Raw genomic sequence first — 24,434 nt, forward strand, 5'->3', positions numbered from 1 at the left:
AAGCATTTCTTTGTCGTTAATTTAACAATAAGCATGTTTTCCTCGTATTATTTAACAATAAGCATATTTTCCTCGTATTATTTAACAATAAGCATGTTTTCCTCGTATTATTTAACAATAAGCATGGTTTTCCTCGTATTATTTAACAATAAGCATGGTTTTTCTCGGTTTATTTAACAATAAGCGTGTTTTTTCTCGTATTGTTTAACAATAAGCATGTTTTCTCGTATTGTGTTTATGTTGATGGCTCATTGAATTTCGTTCATGTTTAGAATGTGTAAGACAAGATTTTTGTTTTGTTTATTTATTTATTTGGATCATCATCATTACATATATTACACATTTATATAAACTTATGCTGGGAACAATTCTGATATATGTAACTATTAAAGATGAACACATCATTAATATCAAAAGGTAATTATTTACTAGTTTATTGATAAATTGAGATGCCAAATGATAATGAATGGATGTTCCATTGGCGACCGTGATCATATATCGTATGCGGCAAGATATTTACGTATAAAGTATATAAATATTTTTATTATGATTACGTAGCAACATTAGGTGTAGTGACTGGTTGTGATATTTGACTATAAGTTTAATAATACTACCACCTAAAAATGACCACCCTTACCATTATAAATGCGCATAATATATCTCTAGCTATCTTGGGCTGGCATCTCTCTATTTGCTCTGGTGTGCAAGAGAGAATGGGCGGCGTTGATCACCTAACACCAGGTGGACCCATGCGCTTGGTTTTCATCATCTTCCATAAAAAAAAATTGCGTGTGTACAAAGTACACATGTCAGAAGTGAAACCTGCATTGTGCGTGAACCTCTAAACTGCATATGAAGTCCTGGTACATGTTGCTAGGATGACACATGATTTCAACCGCTATGAAAGACATTACTAACACCGCTACCATATTTATGTTCTCCTGGTGTCTATGCAGTTATAAGTTGTGCGTATGACATTAGAATATATTAAGGTATACCTACTCGCGTCATACATAAGAATAAAATAGTATGTATATTTCTGTCTCATTCTTTGCCGGCTTCATCCTACACATTTTGTATTTGTGTCTCTTACCTGTCGTTTTTTCCGTTGCATCCGGTTTGAAATCACAACGATTCTAAAGAAGTTTCACTTCAAAATGGGTGGAGCTGACCAGCATAAAATGATGACAACCAACGATACATAATGATGATTTAAAGTTCGCGGGCATCTAGTTTTTGACATTGATCTCACCTCTCGCTGTCCCTTCGCAGAGACCACTTCCTCGAAGTGAGTGCCCGGAACATGGTTCACGCGTTCACATCACACCAGATGACACGTATCACATAACTACACCATCAGTCATCACATTAAAAGCTGTTATTGTCACTTGTTAGCATCACTCGTCACACGACGTTAAGTAACGCATCACCGGTATTATTAGCACTCAGATATGTAACACTAATTTAGTCTGCTATTTCATTCGAAGCAACTTCATAGTTTAGATATAATGTAGTACTGTGTCCATCACTCGCACTATATAATCTTAATATATATAAATTACGTGACACGTTGTTTGTCCGCGATGGACTCCTAAACTAAAGAATGGATTTTAATGGTGATTACTTCATGGAGTGCAGTTTGGTCCAACTTGAGAGATAGGATAGTTTTTATTTCGATTTAGGACCCATAATTATTTTTATTTCTAATATTTGTTTTGTATGGACATATTTTATATGAGAGAATTTATTGACGCACGGTTTGACAGTTCTGCTGTGAAACAATTTCATTATAGCAACAGGGAGCATATTTTACGAAATAATTCTTGATGTTATGAAATTTTATTTACAAATTCATAAGAAAGAGTATTTTATATAGTATATATAAGAACAACGTCTGTCGAGTCAGCTAGTAATATAATAAAGTAAAGTACCTAAGCATTTATTCATGACAACAGAAAACATATTATATACATAGTAAAATTAATAAATTAAAAATAGGATCTCATCAAAAGGACACCCACTCTGCGTTTTTGGAATTGAAATAAGGATCACCCCAATTCCAACACTGGTTTTCAGTAGGTACCTACCAAGTCGACCTGTTGACAGCAGCCGTAGACAACACGGTTCCTTTTGTTATAGGTCTTAAAAGTGACCGTCTAAAAATAGTACAAAAAGAGAATAAACTAAAAAGATTGAATTCTTATTAGAGTTTCAAAAGTTTTATTTTTTTATTATATTAAATAGGATATTCTATTTGAATTAATTCTAGAGTAAGATATGTCATGAACTGGAACAGCACTCCGACAAATATCAAACCAAAGATCTGCATGATAAGGTGCGATACATAACACGCCAATTTAAACCTAAGACGTGGGCTGTTGAGGACTCTGCTGGGAATACGGTTACGGAGATAAAGGATATTGTGAATGTGTGGAAGGAATATTGTCAATCACTATTTTCCAATAATTTGGTACTAAGCTTCACATGTTCTCCCCACAATATACTTGACCGTGAACCCGACATCATGCGGGATGAAGTACGAGCAGCAATTACACACCTCAAATGCAATAAAGCCATAGGTTGTGATGAGATCCCAATAGAAGTCCTCAAAGCGATGGGAGAACCTGGAGTTGATATTTTATATACCATCTGCTGTAAAATATGGGAGACTGGAATATGGCCTGACGATTGGTCAAAATCCATTTTCATTCCACTGCAAAAAAGGGTCCACCAAGAAATGCATCAACTACCGACTCATATCCTTGATATCTCATGCAAGTAAGGTGATGCTCCACATAATTAATACAAGGCTGTTGGCCTACCTCTCAAGGCAGATTGCACCCGAGCAAGCCGGATTTGTTAAGGGAAGAGGCACTCGCGAACAAATTCTTATACTGCGTCAGATTATTGAGAAGGCCAGAGAATTCAATACAACCCTTTACATATGCTTTGTGGACTTTCGCAAAGCATTTGACACGGTCATATGGACACACCTTTGGAAGATACTTGCGGAAATGGGTGTACCACCCCATTTAATAGTTCTATTGAGGAGGTTGTATGAGCACGGTACTGCAGCAGTACGAGTGGATGATACCCTTTCAAGCGAATTCAAGACTGAGGCCGGTGTACGACAAGGATGCATCTTATCGCCATTACTCTTTAACATCTACACAGAGTATATTATGCGCATTGTCTTGGAAGATTGGAACAAAGGAATATCTGTTGGGGTCGCGTGATAAATAACCTCAGATACGCTGGTGATACTACCCTTCTCGCACAGACTAGAGAAGATATGGAAAATTTTCTAAACCGTCTAGAAAGTACCAGTCTCCAATTCGGACTTATTATTAACCGAGACAAGACGAAGGTGATGATAGTAGACCGGGCCGAACAAATTGGAACCAACGTACCCTATATAGCCAACTGTGAAGTGGTTCAGAACTATATTTATCTTGGTTCTACTATATCAAGTACTGGAGGATGTGGCGACGAGATCAGACGACGGTGCGCCATCACCAGGTCTGCAGTGGAACAACTGGGAAAGATTTGGAGGGACAGGAGGATTACCAAGAAGACTAAAGTCAGATTGATGAAATGCCTTGTGTTTCCAATCTTTCTCTATGGAGCCGAAACTTGGTCTCTGAGACTGCAGGACCGCTGTAAAATCGATGCATTAGAGATGTGGTGCTGGAGACGCCTCCTAAAGATCCCGTGGACGGCATTTCACACCAATGTATCCATCCTCAAAGAGCTTCGTATTAAAGACAGACTATCGTCAATTGTGCAACTAAGAATACTGAAGTTCTTTGGTCACGTCTCTAGAAATGAGAACTCGATGGAGAGACTGGTAGTTCAGGGCCAGGTGGAAGGCGAGAGAGCACGCGGTCGATCGCCAACCCGATGGATAGACGCCATCACAAAGGCTACTGAGTCCACCATAGTCCAGTGTACTCGCAACGCCTCTAACCGCCAGAAATGGAAGCACATCGCCAGGAGATCTACCCTCAGAAAGGATGTTGATCCACCGAACACTCCACCATGTACCTCGTCAGCGCAACCACGACCACTCTGACAAGAGTGTCCGACTAAGAAGAATTTGAATTAATTTATTAATATTATTATAGCCTGTGTTCTGATAAAAATAATCAGTTAAGTATAGAAAAATATCCTAACATGTATTTTTCTTACTACACGGCCGATGTAGGTGGAAATTAAAGCATTTTTTTTATAAATAAGGTTCTTTTATTACTAGCAGAGAAAAATGTACGTCGTAAGTCCTGCTCGTCTCGTCCCTTATCTTCATAAAAAAGCGATGTTTCAAATATGACCCAAGTCAAAAGAATATACAGTGTTATAATAGTTACAATCCAAGTATGAATTCGGAATAAAAGCGTATTGTTTTCGTTCACGCAATCTGTTTTTCACGAGGGTCGGGTCAAGGTCATTCCTCATCAACTTTGTAATGTGGCTACGGCACAGAGTAAACAGGAAAATTTCAGAAGTTTTATTTGTTTATTTATTTATTTAATACCAACAAGACAAACACTAACAAAAGAATAATATAATTATTACAATCTATATATATAAAAATGAATTGCTATTCGTTAGTCTCGCTAAAACTCGAGAACGGCTGGACCGATTTGGCTCATTTTGGTCTTGAATTATTTGTGCAAGTCCAGAGAAGGTTTAAAAGGTGAATAAATATGAAAACGCTCGGCATTAAATAAAAACAACAATTTTGTTTTTTTTTTTGATGTGTCCCCCGTGGTTCAGAAATGAAATTGAAAGAATAGTTTTAAATTAATAACTAATTAGAATTTTTATATCTTTCCAACTTTCTCAGGTGGTAAAATATAAACTTAATTTTAGCTCAAATCAAATTTGAAAACAAAATTTTTATGAACGATGAATCTTGGGTTTGTCATAAGAAATAAAGATTCATAAGGGTATCAGCTAGTAAGTAATAAATTCTAAGTGTTGGATTAATTATAGGTGTGACACATATATCAAAAACATAGACACACACACACACACACAAGGATTGAATTGAACTCACTCAGTTAACATCTTTTACGCACGATGACAGAAGAAAAAATTGAAGTTCGTTTATATTTATTTCAAAGGTAGTCAAACAAGTTTGCTGGTCAAAAGAATCACAAGGGGTGTGCTTGCACTTATTTTTAGAGAATCGCTTGTCATATGGATTAGGAAAAGGTGCAGAAGTAATAAAATTTTGTTTTTTTTTTTAAATGAAAATAAGGGACGTGACGAGCAGGACGTTCTGCCGATGGTAATTGATACGCCTTGCCCATTACAATGCAGTGTTGCTCAGGATTCTTGAGAAACCAACAAATTCTTTGCGGCACTACATTTGCACTCGTCACCTTGAGATTATTATTATTATTAAGGGATTGTCTCAGAATTAATAAAGTCCATTTAGCCCAGTAATTTCACTAGCTACGGCGGCCCTTCAGACCGAAACACACTAACGTTAACACATTACTGCTTCACGGCAGAAATAGGCGCCGTAGTGGTACCTATAATCTAGCCGGCATCCCGTGCAAAGGAGCCTCCCACTGGTTGCACTTAGAAGATAATATTTTAAGGCCTACTCTGTGGCTCGACCATGTAGCGAGTAGGTATAGTTATAAGTACACGTTTTCAGAACGCGTTTCAATACGTAATCAGTGATTAAAACAGTGTCAGAACAGTCATGATCATGAAATACGCATTAACGGACATAATAGTGAGAATCATGGATCGTAAAACCTAAAACACCGTTTCGTATTGTTCCTGACCCAGTATAAAATTCGAGTACCCCAAGCTGTAAGCTTGGTGCGACTATACAATTTTCAGATGACCTAAATTTACTGAAAAGCGAACTCTTTGTGACGTCAATTGCTTCCTGCGTCAAAAGGCTATTTTACATTATTCATATATTATTACTATTCTCTATTGTGACGAGGAAATCATAAATTGTAATACTTACAATGATATGACAATCATGACTATTTCAGGATCGTATTTCCTTTCATGAAATATTTATTAAAATAGTTAAGACGAGCCACCAGTTGGAGGCTCCTTTGCACAGGAAGCCGGCAAAATTATGGGTACCACAACGGCGCCTATTTCTACTGTGAAGAAGTGTATCGGTCTGAAGGGCGTAACATCTTGTTTTTCAAGAATCCTGAGCCGCACTGAATTGTAATAAGTAGGGCGTATCAATTACCATCAGCTGAACTACCTGCTCGTCTCGTCCCTTATTTACATAAAAAAAATTGTATTTATATAATGATAAGAATATATATTGAAGCATCACTAATACGGTTTCATTTGACCCCTTCTTAACTGAGCCCGGAAATAAGTGTATAAATTTTTGTGCGTGTAAGTTCATTATGCCATAGTTAAATAATAGCCCAGTCGGCTTGCGAAGCCTTACCGATAAGATCGTTTACCTCGACGAACAGTAGCGTGGTAATTCGTCACCTACATTATACGAGGTAGTATAATATGATATGCCGGTATAATTTTAAGCACGTGGGCCGTACCATCTTACTGCGTTATTTGTTATTGTTTTATGGAATAGGAGGACAAACGAGCGTACGAGTCACCTGGTGTTAAGTGATCACCGCCGCCCACATTCTCTTGCAGCTCCAGAGGAATCACAGGAGCGTTGCCGGCCTTTAAGGAAGGTGTACGCGCTTTTTTTGAAGGTACCCATGTCGTGTTAGGGACAGAAAATTCAACGATAGTTACGATTTTTATCTCAAGTAAAAGATAGACTGAATATTGGGAACGGCCATAAGAAATGGCTTTCTAGCTATCTATCTAAGCGCGACTAGTAAGATCCACAGTGCTTATCGCGACGGAAAGCCAATGTTGGACACCACACACGATTGGTCACCACAAATTTTCTCACTATACTCATAATACTTAATAAACTCAAGTCTTACGTAAAACATATTAAAGCCCAACCAAACACATTCGCCTTTAATTTGATGAGTAGAAGTACTTTCAACAGACTGAAGAGAAAAGCCCCTCAAGACCTCAATATTGTATAAGATATTGGCATTATAAAAATGGATTGATCACTGGACTAATATTCAAATTCAAATATATTTATTAAAAATAGGATTCAAAATCACTTATTTACCGTCAAAAACTACCACTCATTCAAAAGAGACTGACTGACCTGAAAAAAATGGGCGCAAGCAACTCAGCGGGCTTTTTTTTAATATAAAAGTATGGATTACAATGTGATATCGTGCAATAAACATTAATAATTAAAGAGCCTGTGGGTGTTCGTTTTATTCCCAGTCCGTGGTGTAATTAAGGAAATCGTTCCCACACAAAGGTTTTATAACAATTCTTTTAAAGTTAAGTAACACATTTGTTTGGTACATTTTCTGGGATCATATTGTAGAAGCATATACATCGCCCAACAAAAGGCTTACTAACTCGACCCAACCGAGTAGTAGGCATAACATATATATATACCATTCCAAGTCTAATAATTAGAACTGTGTAACCTATAGCTAAATGCCAAGTGATTAGGCAGATTGCAAGATAGTAAATATTTAAAAAAATCTCTCTAACCTTTTTGTAAACTGTTTAGTAAATTACGTAACACTGTTAGTAATTTATTGGTAAACTACCCAGAAGTTGATAACATGCTCAAACAAGTAAAACATTGAACAACAATTAATGAACTACTACGTAATTATTTAGGTAGTGTTGTTATCAAACAAACCCCACGTAATCAATCAGTGCTGAACTAATAAACACGACCGCGCTTCTACTCTACGATAAACATTCCTTTTAGTTCAGAACAATAAAATATAGACAGAGTGTGTATCGAGATTATAAAATCGTCAATCGTTTTGTTTTTTTTCGAAAATTTATTAAATTACTTTGCCGAAATCCATAATTATACAAATGATTTAAGTTTTCTTTAGTGTTAATTCCGCCAATATTTATTTTAAAACAATTCGACACGTGTTTCGCCTCTACACGAGGCATCCTCAGGACGTGTTGTCTCGCCAAAATCTGGCACGAGACATGTCTCGACGAGATTGCATATTGGCGGAATTAACACTAAAGAAAACTTAAATCATTTGTATTGTATTTTTTCTATTGTGACCCATGGCTTACACTTACTATAGCGTTTATATATAATATTATGTGTATTTTATGCGATTAATTTTTAATTCTATTAGAGGAGGCAAACGGTCAATTGGCTCATTTGATGAGAAATGGAACTAGGTTTATTTAGGGTCAAGAAATGAAGATCCCTGAAATTGAACAGCCAATTAATCCACAATCTAGCTGTGCGAGGCAAAAAGCGGGTGATATACCGCATTTTGTCGTGATATTCAGTGATGAAATTTTCATTCATTCATTGGAACCGGTAACATCAAAAACGAAAGTATTCACAAAAATGCAATATCACAACTTACACGAAGCTTTGTTACAAGAAAGGGGTTTGTTTTAAAGTAAATCTAATCGAAATAGGATTTTTTCGTTGATAATCTGTGTGATAACATACTGGTGGCGGTAGATTTGATCAACTAACGTCTGAAATTCCCTGTGTCTGTATAAATATTTTATTAATAAATAAATCTAGTGAAAAGACACAAACAATTAAGGCCGAGTTCTCATAATATTACAATGAACGAGGGCAAAAGTAAGCTAACGAACATGGAATCGCTTCTTGAACGTCAAAAATACCCACACATTCGAAAATGAGAAGAACAGTCACTCAGCGGGATTCTTTTTTTTTATAAAACTAATTTAAAATCAACTTTATAATTTAAATAGTCTGAGGTCGGTCGCTGGGTTTGTTGTAAGAACCTTTAACACAAACGTTTTTTCTTAATATTTTTTACATAGCCCAATAAAAAACTTAGTAACTAGAAATCTGATGGCAGACTATTTTTAGCTTTCGTTCGCTGTCATGCCTAGCATTTCGTTGCTCATAAGCAAATTTAAAATTTATTTATGCATTAATCACACTTTTAACACTACGCAGATAAATAGGTGTAAATAATAAATGAAATGATTATAGGTTAATTCTGCATTGACCTGATTAAGGAGTCCTACGAGTAAAGTTAAGTCAAAACTTTTTTTTAAAGGTATTTTCGATATGTCGGATTTTTTTTTCTGTAACCCATTGTAATGGCGATTTTTTCGTTTTATGCTATGCATTCGCTCTATCTATTATCTTTACTATATCTGCATTACTTTCAAATGACATAACGCAGTGCGTTTGCACCCGAATCGATAAAGATTAGAATTACGAGTGCAATCATATTTTTGTTTGTTTGACCTACTTTTAAAGATAATAATATAATAATGATAAAAGTAAATAACAGAATAATGACACATTAAAAGCAATAATTAATCCTGCCGAACCCAAAAGCACGAAAAGGAAAAGTGGACTCTTTTTTTTACTGGATTACCTGGATTATTAGCATTGTGGAGTTGCTTAGAATTGTAACGAATAATTAATAAAAATCACAAATGAATATGTTGCGTTGGTGGCGCAGTAGGTTGGACAGTTGACTGTCACCACGGAGCCCCGGTTCGAGCCCCGCCCGCAACGTACCAACATAATATTATGTATTTACGTATATTTAAGTATGTATATCATCGTCTTGCACCAATAGAACAGGCTATGCTTAGTTCGGGGTTCCTATAAATAGTAAAACAGTGTTTAAATAATAAATATGTTTTCGGTTAAAAAATTATATTATGAAAAGGGTTCCGTTGTTTCCTTTTGAGATACGGAACCCAAAAACACAAGACAATGACATGACGAAGGCACATTGATATAGTGACGTATTCAAGTATTCAAACATTCCATATTATACCGCATGCTGTCACGCTATTGTCCGTATTGGATTAGTATTTAGTATCGAACTTGTTCTCAAGGGCTCTATGTATCACGCGCGAGGTCAACGACCCGCCTCCCCAAACAGGCGCGGCCTGACCACATAATAGATCACAGAAGCTACTTCGAATACTATCAATTGCTACTTTATAATCGATTATTGATGAAAGGTGCGAGGCTCCTTTGCACAGACAGGATGCCAGCTAGAAAATACATAGATAATTAATTAAAATATTATGTGTCTTTTGTTTATGATAGTTAATAGCGTAATGCATCTGCCTAATTTTATTTTCCTTACGTAGGTAATTGTGAAGGATTATTTTCAATAATTTTTATTTCTTGCAACTTTTACTCCAAACTTTTTTTATGAAAGAGGACCAATGTGCATATACATATAGGCCTGATGGAATATGTGCACTATCAAGGAGTCACAAGAGCGTTGCCGACCTTATCTTACATATTTTACCAGTGGGAGGCTCCTTTGCACCGGATGCCGTCTAGATAATGGGTACCACAACGGCGCCTATTTCTGCCGTCAAGCAGTAATATGTAAGCATAATTATATTTCGGTCCGAAGGGCGCCGTAGCTAGTGAAATTACTGGGCAAATGACACTTGACATCTTATGTCTCAAGGTGACGAGCGCAATTGTAGTGCCGCTCAGAATTTTTGGGTTTTTTCAAGAATCCTGAGCGGCACTGCATTGTTATGGGCAGGGCGTATCAATTACCATTTATTTTCATGAAAAAAAGGTATTATTGTTGTGTCTATCATTTTACTTCATTAGTTTTTATCTTCTTCTGACTTACGACTTTTCTTTTTATTATTTTTTTTTATAGCGGATATAGCAATAGACACTTTGTAAAGTTTTCAGCTATAAACTGTAATAACATACACATAATATATATTTAAAATGAATTTGTCAAGAATATATCATAACATCAAAAATTACTTCGTAAAATATGCACCCTGCTGTCGTAATGAAATTGTTTCACAGCAGAACTGTCAAACCGTGCGTCAATAAATTCTCTCATAGAAATTATGTATGGACACATCAAAGGAAAAACAAATTTGTTGTTTTTTTTTTAACTTAGCAGCATTTTCCTATTTATTCACCTTTTAAACCTTCTCTGGACTTGCACAAATAATTCAAGACCAAAATTAGCCATATCGGTCCAGTCGTTCTCGAGTTTTAGCGAGACTAACGAACAGCAATTCATTCTTATATATATAGATAATATAAAGACATAAAGCATTAAAAATAAGAAAAACAACAATCAGAAATCAAACCAAACTGGTAAACGTAAAACAAACGCAAAATAGACAGGGCATACCCTTGGAGGCGGAGAAAACTGTATATAATTATTATTAAGAAGACATAAAAGTTGTGTATTACTTCAACAGTGATTAATTATTGAGAATCCCTTTTTAAGTCATGTACATCACTAATTTTCAGAGAAGTATCATGGTCATGACATGGGACGCAAAGCTCCGCTGGAAAGCTCATGTCAAAAATAAGGGAGCGGAGTTGGAACTACGCTATAAACATATACAGGATGTATTTTTGAGAAGGGCGGTGATGGCCAAGTCGGAAACTACGTAACTTAGAAGAATAGGCTCCGTTGTGGTACCCATTAACTAGCCGGCATCCTGTGCAAAGGAGACTTTCTCAGTTATCACCTCCTAATTAAAAAAAAAAACAATTTTAATCACTACCACCGTTTTAGTTACCGAATTGCGCTCTCAAAAAGAAGACACTCCCCAAAAGTTTCTCTTTCTGAGTATCTCACTCTATGTTTGAGTCATATCATGCGATGTTAGAGTTCGGCGTAAGGAATCAATCAAATAGCTCTTCGGAAACCCATGATACTAGCGCTTGAATAGAGCGAGCGACTCTACCAAAGGAAATCGGCTGTTAACAGAATACTGGATCCACAAATTTGTTCTCTATCAAACGGAATACCTTCAGGATTCATTGACTCCACAAAATAATACAAATTTTCAAAGATATTATGTTAGTTCCTTTAGTTGAAGGAATAATTATGTCAATCATTACTAAAAACTAAAAATTACATATAGTCCGGTCAATCTAGACCAATAAATGAGAGTGAAGGTAATATTTAAAAGTTCCCCATCATTCCCGTGTATGGAAAAAAATTTATTCAAGGTCAAAGGTAAAAAAAAATAGTTTTTCGTGATTTTCAGCAAAAAGGTAAGTTTTCTCATAAAAGTATCTCAGACAAAAATCGTAAATCATAAAATTATCTATAAAAATGTATCAATACTTTTTTCCTACTAGCCACCGTTTCTGAGATATAGCGATTCAAAAACTTATAACGACGTCGTTCAGCGCGCTTAGTACACTACTTCATAGGTGGCGTGGAAACGCGTGCATATTAAGACGTTAACAACTTTTTGAATCGTTATATCGTAGAAACGGTGGCTCATAGAAAAAAAGTATTGATACATTTTTATAGATAATTTTATGATCTACAATTTTTGTCTGAAGTACTTTTATGAGAAAACTTACCATTTTGCTGAAAATCGCGAAAAACTCATTTTCGTGACCTTTGACCTTGAATATCTTTTTTCCATACACGGGAATGATGGGGAACTTTTAAATATTGTTTATGATTATGTTTTGAACAATTTTACTGATTTTCAGCTTGTTGGGATTTTATGCACCTTCGAATGTCTAAATTGACCGGATTAATATTTTAATATAATTAAAATTGTTCGTAAAATATAACATCTATAACGTATAAAGCTAAAGGAAACAATTTCAGTTAATTAGTATTTGCCTGCTCCTAATTTATAAGTAAATAATACGCAAGTCAAAACAAATCAGCATTATATTCACAATTTTGAACTACGCATGTAGACCACGGTTAAACCTGCTAAAATATTCCTCAGCTTTTAGGCTCAATTTATAAAACAATACTGCTATCAATATGTATTCAACGCAGTTTATACCAAAGATAAACTTAAAGCGCAGACCCGTAATGAAACTTAACACGTATCTTACACATAAACACGCACTGAAATGGCAGAACGTTTACTATTGATCGGTCGCACAGCGCCCGTGGACGAGGTGAGTGCGGTCCGCGGCGAATTCCGTCGCAAACTGAGGCGCTCGCGTGGGACGGGAGTCATTGATTAATAAAACAGATGTTGCATTTGCTCTTTGTACAATAAGCCATCATATTTCGGACACTAACCATGTTTTAGCGGTTAGCGGAAAGCAGTAATACCTTATTATGTAAATGTTTCATTGTGAATATACAAATGGTATAAGTTATTGTGCAACTTCAAAAATAATTTGGTTTTACCTTATTATTACTTACTATTATTTTTTATTAGTTAAAAGCTTCGGCTGAGGTGTATGAAGAGACTGTCTCAGATCGCGTTGAGATCCCTCTGAGTAATACGGTTTTTAAAAATATACCTTGGTCTTTCCAGCAAGACTGCATCTGGTCATAATACAAGAACTACCTAATCTAGGCTGAAAGGTCAACGTTCCGGACTTTATAAAAACTGAAGACATTGCCTGCTCATAATGAGACGCAAACATTGGGTAGCTAAAGAAATCACTAGCTAGCAGAAGCAGTGACAAAATTTTCCAAATCCATAGATTTATTGCCAGACAGAATAAAGGCCTGCATTTAAAACCAAGCGTTATGATTATGAATATAATTCTTTTTGGTTTATTTCTCAGACTTCAATAAATAAATACACATTAGATTTATTAAGGAGTACACCCTAAACTCTAAAGGGTCGACAAAGCTTATGTGATTCTAATTCTAAAATAATCATTGATAATCATCAGATAGATATCAGCTGACTCGTAACTAAGGTCCTGCCCTCCCATGATACATGAACACAAAACTGAAGCAACGGTGTTTATGACATGAGGCAGTAGATGTTTAGTGGAACATTATCAATTGTATACGTACGCATCGGTCGATATACGTAGATTTACAATATCAAACGTTAAACCTCATTGAGAATGTATCTCGTTTAATTTAAGAAGGGATCTTATAGCAATAATATTTCCAGTTTTTATCTACTGTCGAGTACAATGTTTCATATTATATTTGGATGCCTGTCAAACGAGCCCTTTAATATTTTATATAAATATATATTCCCTGTTTTGATGTTTACAATATTATTCCAGTATTAATAAATTTCATCTTAAAAATAAGAAAATCGTTTAGAAAAGACGGTAAGTGCCCCTATAGATCTGTTCTTTACCTTTTCGTGAATTGTCGATGAGATTAATAAAAACTGCCGTGGTTGCCTAACAACAAATGATTTATTGTCTGTTAACCGTATCTACGATATATCCATAGTCTTTGCCAAATCTAAACGTACTTTCATAAGCAATCCGTCACATCTCTATAAAATGTTCCCGACACTGTTTCGCGCATTGTTTATGATAAAAACATTTAATATAATAAATTTTATGTTCTGAATCAAACGAACAACATTGAAAATTGTGTGTGTAAAAACACAGAACTAAAAAGTGCAAAACAGAGGAAGTAGCATTCGCTTCTGGTTTCCGTAGAAGCAGTTTATGAATCATGTTATCAAGACTATTTTTATACTCTTGACTCCACGTACACTCTTTCAAATCAAATGAGTGTTTAACAAAAAGATATAGACCCCAGAAAACATGGGATGACGATATCAGGGCAGTGGCAGGAGTGCCGTGGAACAGATTGGCTCAAGAAAGACACGAATGGAAACGGTTGGAGGAGGCCTTTGCGGATTGGCAAACAGATCCACAAAAAATACAAATACTAGAATAATTTATTTTGTTTCTAAAGTTTTATGTTTGTTTTAGAGTATTGTTAGTTATTTATGATAGTTAAGATCTGAATAAAGGCTATATTATTATTATTATTAATAAAGAATATACTTAACGCATACGCATGATAGCTACAAAATTATAAAAAGAATGCTTGCAAGGCAAGCCCAAAAAATGGTTGTATGTAATGCAATTACAGTGAATTTTATATAAACCAAAAGAATATATTGTATTCATGTTACATTTATCTTCTTGGTCCACCTATTTGCCATACTTTTTTATCCTCTATATTATTATTTAATCGTATAGTAGGCTTTTTGAATAAGGCGATTCTTTATATATATTTTTTTAATTTAGAAGGAGGTAGACATTATTTGTTAATGCGGCTTTACTCACGTTTTTATCGGTGTCGATTCCGACTTGTTTCGGACCATTCAGAGTACAAAACGCGTATCGCAATAAGACCCATAGTGCCGATGATCACGTAGTGGACATTGTGAGTACATTCTGTGCACCCGTGGACACCAATAGTGACGTAGTGTCAGTGATACCGTGCTCGTCATTACCGGCGCACCCCGCGCCCTACGAGCCCAAGTCCGCAGTAAGAGGTGGGACGTTATCGCGAACCCACCACACTCACCCTGATGAAGAACCTCCGAATGGTCCGAAACTAGTTGGAATCGAAACCGAGAAAAATGGGAGTAAAGCCGTATTAGTAAATAATTTAATAATTACTCACGAAAGTTTTAATATTGACATCATATGAAATTTTATTAAAGAACTACACACTGAGACATGTATACAAATGAGTTTTGTATTTTACCAAGTCTCGTTTTTGGAATAGTGATAATTTCGAATGTATTCATTCCATCTATTATAAACTATCCATATATATTATAAATGAATTGGGTTGATTAGTAAGAATACTGTAACAAGGAGTTCTTATACGTACATAAGAACTCATTATTATAAGGTTGGCCGTTAAGCTAAAGAATAATATTTTATTTAAAATTTGAACATTGACGCGGATGAGAAAATAATCGTATAACACAGAATAGAGAATGAAGTAAAGTAAGAACGGTCGGCTTTCGGCCCAATATTTAAGGCGACACTAAATGATAGCGACCTTGAGCGATATGAATTCACGGCTGCCGGCCCGCCATCTATGTAACAAAGCCAATATTTTCAAAATTCTTGCGTGGAAAATAGTTTATTTGCTTACAATCCTCGTTATTCACTACTAATCTGAATAAATGTTACTACACAAAAAAGTAAAAGCAATAAGAATAACTTTTCTGAGAGTAATACTAAAAAAATACGTCCTGCCATGCCAAAAAACTTATTTAACTGCAAAGAAAAGTGGTAGTTCAAAAAGACTCGGGAGTGCGAACTATAACCAATAGCAGGCATTAGCAACCTACAAACAAGACTTAAGGATATGTGTAACAGGATTAAGTAATGATCATAGCTCGAAATGCTATATTTTCACCACAAAATTTGTCTAAAAACACCATGTTTGCGTGTTTTCTGCCTACTCTTCGCCTTAATACAAAGTGAAAGAGTGTATAAATAAGAATATAATTTAAAAGAAGATGATTGTTTTATTCTGCAACGATCCCGCGTGTGAGGAGGACACGCGCTACAATACCTATGTGTAATTCAAATTATGGAGGGCTATAATCGCCCTTTCTTCCAAAACAACCATGAATTCTATATAGCTAGACTTTGCTCAGACATTAGTTACGTAAAACTAAGCGGAGTGTAAGCCTAGCATTATCCTACTAATATTATAAATGTGAAAGTTTGTATGTCTGGATGTATGTTTGAACGTCTTTAACGCAAACACTACTGAATGGATTTTGATGAAACTTTACAATAATATAGCTTACACACCAGAATAACATATACTTAGGCTATAATTTATAAAAATATTGTGTGAATTATCTATATATTTAAATAAAATTGGAGTGTCTGTTGTATTATACAAGTGGAGCTGAATCATTTATTTAAACTACAATTTTCAAATCAGGTGGACCGAGTAGTCTAAGGCGCCAGATTTAAGCTGTGGTTCCTGAGGGGGAGTGTGGGTACGAGCCCCACACCTGACAAATGTGTTTTTTCTATTATTATGCTGATATTAATATGTTATTTGTAAAACAAAGTTTCATTTGCGTCATGATTTCATAAAACCACACTATAGCTCTTTTGTTCTATAATTCATCGACGAGTAACGATCAACTATGAAAATGTATATGTAATGTTGATTTAAAAGAGTGGCAGTGAGTTTCCTGCCACTTCTTCTCATTAGCCCTTAGCAAAATAATTTTTTGACATTCATAAGTGGCATTTCCGTGACCTACGTGAATAAAATGTTTTTGATTTGATTTGAGTATTTCGCCGCAGTTAACATCTCTCATATTTACGACAGGCGTATGACCTTAATACCAACCATTAGTCTGATTACCTTGGAAAAGCTGTGCCGGTTCAAGGACAATATAAACGATTTCCATGGGGTTGAATGGCGGTCGATACAAACTCTACAAGTGTGGCGGTATTATACGATTTTAAAATAATGTTTTTCTGGGTTTAGTATATTTAAAAGGTTCAAATTAAACCCAATAACATAACCCTTCGATGTCTGTGTCTAATAGATGTCTATGGATGGATAAATTACGATTATTTGATGGTTTATAAACATATAGCTCCAGCCATACCTATATCTTCTATATATATAACTAGCTGACCCAGCAAACGTTGTATTGCCATATAAAGTAAAAAGAAAAAATCAAGAATTAAAAATTTTGGGGTATAAAAAATAGATGACGACCGATTCTCAGACCTAACAAATATTAAATCGTACATAAAATCTACCAACTACAGGTAGCGAAAATTATGTTTGTTATACCTCCTGAGAAAGACAGAAAGATATAAAGATTTTAATTAGTTATTCATTTTAAACTATTATTTCAATTTGATTTCTGAACGACGCAGGACACATCAAAGGAAAAACAATATTGTTGTTTTTATGTAATTCCGAGCATTTTCATATTTATTCACCTTTTAAACCTTCTCTGGAGTTCCACGAATAATTCAAGACAAAAATTTGCCAAATCGGTCCAGCCTTTCTCGAGTTTTAGCGAGACTAACGAACAGTAATTCATTTATATATATATATAGATAGATGAAAATGGTCTTTGTTTGAGGCTCAATCACGCCTAAGCCACTGTTCGTATCGACATGAAACTACCACCACCACCATCCGATCCGAAATTTATCCTAGATGGTTGATCGCTACTTATTTTTTTTTTATTGTATTTGTAATAAGATGAATAAAATTTAATCTTTAAATTCGCCCATTCGGGCCGAAACGGCTACTATATATAAACTTAAGATAAATAATATGTGAGGTGTTCATTTTCACAATCAAATATTTTTATTCAAAGTTCCGGCGTTTCGATTACTGCCAAATCCCTACTGACTCGCTGCTGGTTTATGAGTGACTTGTGACGCGACATGTTTAACATGGATATGTCACTAATTCTAGTATTCTTTTTTATGACAGTAACAGACGAGCAGGACGTTCAGCTGATGGCAATTGATACGCTCTGCCCATTACAAAGCAGTGCCGCCCGTGATTCTTGAAAAACCCAATAATTCTGAGCGGCACTACAATTGTGCTCGTCACCTTGAGACATAACATGTTAAGTCTCATTGCTGAGTAATTTCACTAGTTACCGCACCCTTCAGAGCGAAACACACTTACACATTACTGATTCACGGCAGAAATAGGCACCGTTGTGGTACTCATAATTTAGCCAGCATCATGTGCAAAGGAGCCTCCCACTGGTACCTTCTTATTTAGATTTCTATGGATACAATGGTACGGAACACTTCGTTTGAGAGTCCAACACGCGACTGAATGTTTTATTTACTTATTTATGAAGGCAAAGAGGACACTCTACAGACACTGTTATCCTTTGTTTTATTACCCACCTCATCTATGCAATTCTTTCATGAAGGCTACAATTACATTGCCGACTTGCCGATTGCAGGAGGAGTCTATACTAAATCCAGTATTCCAGACGGTAATAATAGTAATTCCAAAACGTCATCGAAAGTGTGCTTTGTCACTTTTTTCATAGACAGCATAAAAGAGACGAAATATATTTGATCACGAATTACTTATGGAGAGAGAAAGACAGACTTTAGTGTGAAATGTATTGCATTCGCTTGGGATATGACAAATTTCTACATCTTTTTCTCAAGGTACAAATCAAATCAAATCAAAATCTGTTTATTCAAGTAGGTCACGAAAATGACACTTATGAATGTCAAAAAAAAATATTTTTCTTATTGAATCTACCGCTACTTCGTAAAGGGTGGCTAATGAGAAGAAGTAGCAAGAAACTCATTGCCACTCGTTTATATCAAGACTTACAGATCAATTCAATTACAATGTAATATGTAAAATGATGCAACAAACACACTCCAACGTCAAATAGTCAATATCTTACACGAGTAAGTCAAAAAAAATGTAAATTAATACAAAAGTTATTGAGTACAGTAGCTGCATCATCCACATACACCATAAATCAATAAAGGTATTCTGTGAGCATTTTATAAGCGATTATAAATAAATAAACATGTATATATCCATACATATATATACATAATAACTTTAAAAAATCTGAAACCGAGTCCCCGGCAACAGGATCATCTCGCCACCACAAGCAGCGCCCGTTCACGAGCATGATGCATGAGCCAGCCATCGCCTCCCTCAACCATATTTTAGTGAAGGGGACGACCCGTCCCATGTCGCCGCCACAAGCAGTGACATTTAAGCGAGCAGGAAGGGGGTCCATGTTTTTGCAATAATTAATCTTCTTAAGTGAGTCTGATTTGCGTAAACATTTCTCCCAGAAGGCTAATCGGATATTTTTAACACAAATTATTATTATATAAATAATAAATTAAAAAGCCGATCATTATTTTTGTGTCGCCAAACAATCAAAAATATGATAACCGTGTCGTAAGAAAAAAATACAAATAACTTATGTGTAAGCGAGACCAAAACGCAACATCTTGTCTTTCTTTCATTCCAAAAGCGAAATTACCGCGATTAAAGTCACGGGCATGCTTGTTGTATAAAAATTTGATATTAAGGCGACACTAAATGCCGGCGACCTTGAGCGATATGAGTTCACGGCTCCTAGGTTACAAAGCCAATATTTTCAAAATTCTTGCGTCGAAAATGTAACATTTTAACAGGTGCAAACAGTTCAATTGCTTACAATACTCATTATTGATTACTAATCTGAATAAATGTACCTACACAAAAAAATTAAAAGCTTTAAGAACAATTTTTATGAGAGTAGTATACTAAACAAATGCAGCGTGCCGAGAAAAACATGTTTAACTGCAAAGAAAACTGGTAGTTCATAATAGCTCTGGAGTATTAACTTTAACAAACAGAAAGCATAAGCAACCTACAAGTAAGACTTAAGGGTATGTGTAACAGGATAAAGTAGTGTTCATAGCTCCAAATGTTATATTTTCACCACAAAACTTGTCTAAAAACACCTTGTTTGTGTGTTTTTTGTTTAACCCTTCGCCTTAAAGCCTATTCTTTTAAAAAAAACCTGGTGTCGCAGGGCCGTGCATATCATATAAGCAATCAGGCAGTGCCTACTTCGTTATGAAACTAAATAAATATAGCGTTAAAGTTAATTTAGTTTGATTTTGCTCCGTTATTTTAAAACCAAGCTTCTATTGAACCCCTACTCATATATTTTCTTAAATAGCTACGGTAAACAATCTCCAGGCTCAACTACGACTAGTTAGAACCACAGTAATAATAATAATCATTTATTTCGGACACTATACATCCATAAGTATTAGTTATTAAGTTAGTATCAATTATTCTTAGACTAGGTTAGTAATGTTAGTGGTAGTGTTAGTAATTGTATGTTAGTTACAATTTTTCTTAAAAATTATGTTAGTAAGGTTAGTTATTTTCACAATAAGTTGCACCTAGCTAGAGGCGCATGCAAACCTATCCAATGCCTCAGCAGTGGGGAGTCCCACCTGCATGCCAACGCGCTTAGGATAGTGTGTGGTTAGTAATACCCCTCGTCTACTACAATGCAGAGTCGCTCAGCATTGTAGTGGACGAGGGGTTGCAAGGCGAGAAATTTCTGGCCTCGCACAGCCACTTTGTGGAATCAATTACAGATTGCTATTTTCCCGAACCGATATGACTTAGGGACCTTCAAGATTAGAGCATACGCCACGACACGCCACAAGTTAGGATATCATTGCCACCATCTGGATGTGTGATGGTCCTCCACAGTGCGGTTTTCAAGGAGCTTTCTTCCACGTACTACAAAGCTGTGGAATGAACTTTCTTGTGCGGTGTTTCCGGGATGTTACGACATGGGTACCTTCAAAAAAAGCGCGTACACCTTCCTTAAAGGCCGGCGACGCTCCTGTGATTCATCTGGTGTTGCAAGAGATTGTGGGCGGCGGTGATCACTTAACAACAGGTGACCCATACGCTCGTTTGTCCTCCTATTCCATAAATAAACTCCCACTTTAAAGTAGTAGTATCTAGAATATTAAAAATGACATCAAATAGAATTCTAAAGGAATCAATTTTGAGAAAATAAATGGCTTTTTATAGCTTAAAAGGCCGGCAACGCATGTCTTGACCCCTAATGATTCGGATGTCCAAGGGCGGCTTTCCATCACGTGAGCCTCTTGCGCATTTGCCCCCTATTACAATAAAAAAGCGTTCTTAAACCTAAGATTATGAGCGGAACTACTGTGGCAATCGTCCCCTTGACATATATTATGATACTGCTGTGGTTTCCACTATAGCCACTACACTCCAGTTTCTACTATAGCTACGGCGCCTTTTAATTTAAACCAAAACCCCTAGATAATTTATATGTCTAGATAGAAGCTCTTGCTGTTAGACAACCGATAAAAAAAGGCCAGGAATATTAGTTTAGTGTGCGTGACAAGCTACGTCTAACACTCGCGATTTGTATGACACTTTGTGTTAGCGTGCGTGAATTGCTCAAAATAGAGGTTAGTTCTTCGTGGTATTAAATCTATTGCATCCGGCATTGTTTTCCACCAGTATAAGATAGACCTACCTCGGCGCTGGGTCAGTGTGCGTATTGGGCTCCTCGTCAGCGTCGTAGAAGTCCTCCTCACCTTCCGACGATGAGTACGATGTGTCTGGTACCAGGAGCGACATCGGTTGTCCTGTACACAAACACATTGTTAGCCTTCAACACGTAATAACTTAATGATCGGTATACTGCTCTTATGTATATTTTTTTATGAAAATAAGGGACGAGACGAGCGGGACGTTCAGCTGATGGTAATTGATACGCCCTGCCCATTACAATGCAGTGCCGCTGAGGATTCTTGAAAAACCCAAAAAGTTCTGAGCGGCACTACAAATGCGCTTGTCACCTTGAGACATAAGGTGTTAAGTCTCATTGCTCAGTAATTTCACTAGTTACGGCACCCTTCAGACCGAAATACAATAATGCTTACACATTACTGCTTCACGGCAGAAATAGGCGCCGTTGTGGTACTCATAATTTAGCCGGCATCATGTGCAAAGGAGCCTCCCACTGGTACCTTCTTATTTAGATTTCTTTGGATGCAATGATACGGAACACTTCTTTTGAGAGTCCAACAAGCGACTGAATGTTATATTTACTTCTACTTGCTACGGCGCCCTTCAGACTACACGTCTTGGCTCAGGTGGCGTGCGGTGCAAAGGCGGTCGAGATCGGGCGCCGAGCAGGCAGTCAGTTAGGAACTATCGAGCGTGGCGGTTGAGTCGCACGCGCATGCCGGGAGCGCCGCGTTCTTATTACATTATCATAAGGCTTTGTGAAATGTACCTACCACTACAATTGTAATTGTTGTACGTTTTTAAGGTTGTGTTTTACTTGCTCTCGTGTTCAACGCCTACAAAAATATATATTCGGCTATGAAAATAAAAAGGAAAATCTTAAACTTGTTGGCATGGAGGCAGTCATTAGGACTCGGGGAGGAAATCCAAGATAGAGAATGTTTTTTAAACATTTTTTTGTTTTACATCATTGTTTCTAATATTCTAAAAAAATTTATACAGAATTAAGAGTATTAGTTTTCTATTACTCTTTATACTGTACCTACTTCTGTAGAAGTTTCATTTAAATACACTTCTTAAAGAAATAGCTACTATAGAAACAAGCCAATAAGATTTATTTTAATCGTACTTCGTTCGTAAATGCGTGGGATTAGTAACACATTGATAATTTTGTTTAGTTTAGCGTTTTTACGCACACCACGATCTACTAGTACTTACCAACTCGTACGTTGACAAAAGAAAGAACTACCTTGTGTACATTTATTTTGTTTTCCTAAAACTTTTTTATGCTTCCATGTTTGAGAAGACTTTTTCTCCGATCAAATAAACAACGAAAAGAAAATAATTATGGCTTGAATAAGGGCAGCACGCGCGTTGCTTCGAGCGATTGACAACCCTACCGCTTATCTACCTGGAGGTTCCCTCGCGCCCGTAGGCATGTTTTCGTACTTAAAGAGCAGAGTGACAAACGCCAGCTTTAGGCGTAGAGACGCATTTCAAGGCACGTGCATATTTAATAGCAGATGTACCGTGGATGTGAAATGTTGATTTAGGACTTAATTGGTTTAAGGACAGATGATATTAAGAAAGATTGGTTACCTGGGCCACATGGTGCGACATGTCAGGTACCAACTCCTCGGGTTGGTGGGAAGAGTGGAAGGAAAGAGGCGTGCTGCTAGTAGGATGTGATCTTGGCTGCGCAATATTCAGGATTTGATCAGGGTCACCGCTGGGGGATGTCGATCTCAGTTGGCATGTAGCACGTAAGAGATCCTCGGGCTGATGGCAAACTGTCCGAGATGGAGTGCCATGTGAAGAGTGAGTGTTTGACACATTTGGGGTTCCTATCGAAAATTTATATTGTGGTTAGGTGCTTTATACATTTAAATATTCTACATAGAAAACAATCAGGAGTTTGTCCTAATATTTTAACTGCATTATTGAATTACCATCACCTGTTCTAGGTGATGGAGCACGTCTCAAAATAATTTTTTAGGGCGTTTTTCTCGAGGCTATCCTCGTAGGTTAATCGTAGGAGTTTGTTTGCAGATTTTTACATTATAGTTTTCACAAAATCGGCATTCATTACGAAAATTTTAAGGTACTTGGTACGAACCCCGCTGTATAAAAAAAATAATATGAATGTTTGTTTCTGAGTCATGCTTATGAGTATTTATTTATATATGCTAAAGTTTGTATATTGTTACGAAGGTTCCCTGAAAGCCGCACTATGGGAGAACGCGTAACATCCAACTGATCGCGAGGATGACAGTTAAGTTTGTTTTTTTTTTTTATTAAAATAAGCGAGACGAGCAGGACGTTCAGCTAATGGTAATTGATACGCCCTACCCATTACAATGCAGTGCCACTCAAGATTCTTGAAAAGCCCAAAAACTCTGAGTGTCTCAAGGTGACGAGCGCAATAATTGTAGTAATTATTCCGCTCGTCACCTTGAGACATAAGATATTACGTCTCATTTTCCCAGTAATTTCACTAGCTACGGCACCCTTCAGACCGAAACACAGTAATGTTTACACTTTACTGCTTCACGGTAGAAATAGGCGCCGTTGTGAATCTATCCGGCA

General features: G+C 36.3%; 1 protein-coding gene across 3 annotated transcripts in view; it reads right to left on the reverse strand.

The window, feature by feature from the left end:
- The window catches only part of LOC126977932 (oxysterol-binding protein-related protein 9), an 87,983-nt gene that overhangs the window by 27,581 nt on the left and 35,968 nt on the right, over positions 1–24,434 (reverse strand). For all 3 annotated transcript variants that reach the window (XR_007732454.1, XM_050826626.1, XM_050826625.1), the window contains one exon: positions 21,853–21,964. Coding sequence is in view for 2 of the 3 variants with exons in the window: in XM_050826626.1 (XP_050682583.1) it covers positions 21,853–21,964 (112 nt within the window). In the remaining variant the exon portion in view is untranslated. The remainder of the gene's footprint in view (positions 1–21,852; positions 21,965–24,434) is intronic.

The sequence above is a fragment of the Leptidea sinapis genome, chromosome 46 (genome assembly GCF_905404315.1).
Source record: "Leptidea sinapis chromosome 46, ilLepSina1.1, whole genome shotgun sequence".
NCBI lineage: Eukaryota > Metazoa > Arthropoda > Insecta > Lepidoptera > Pieridae > Leptidea > Leptidea sinapis.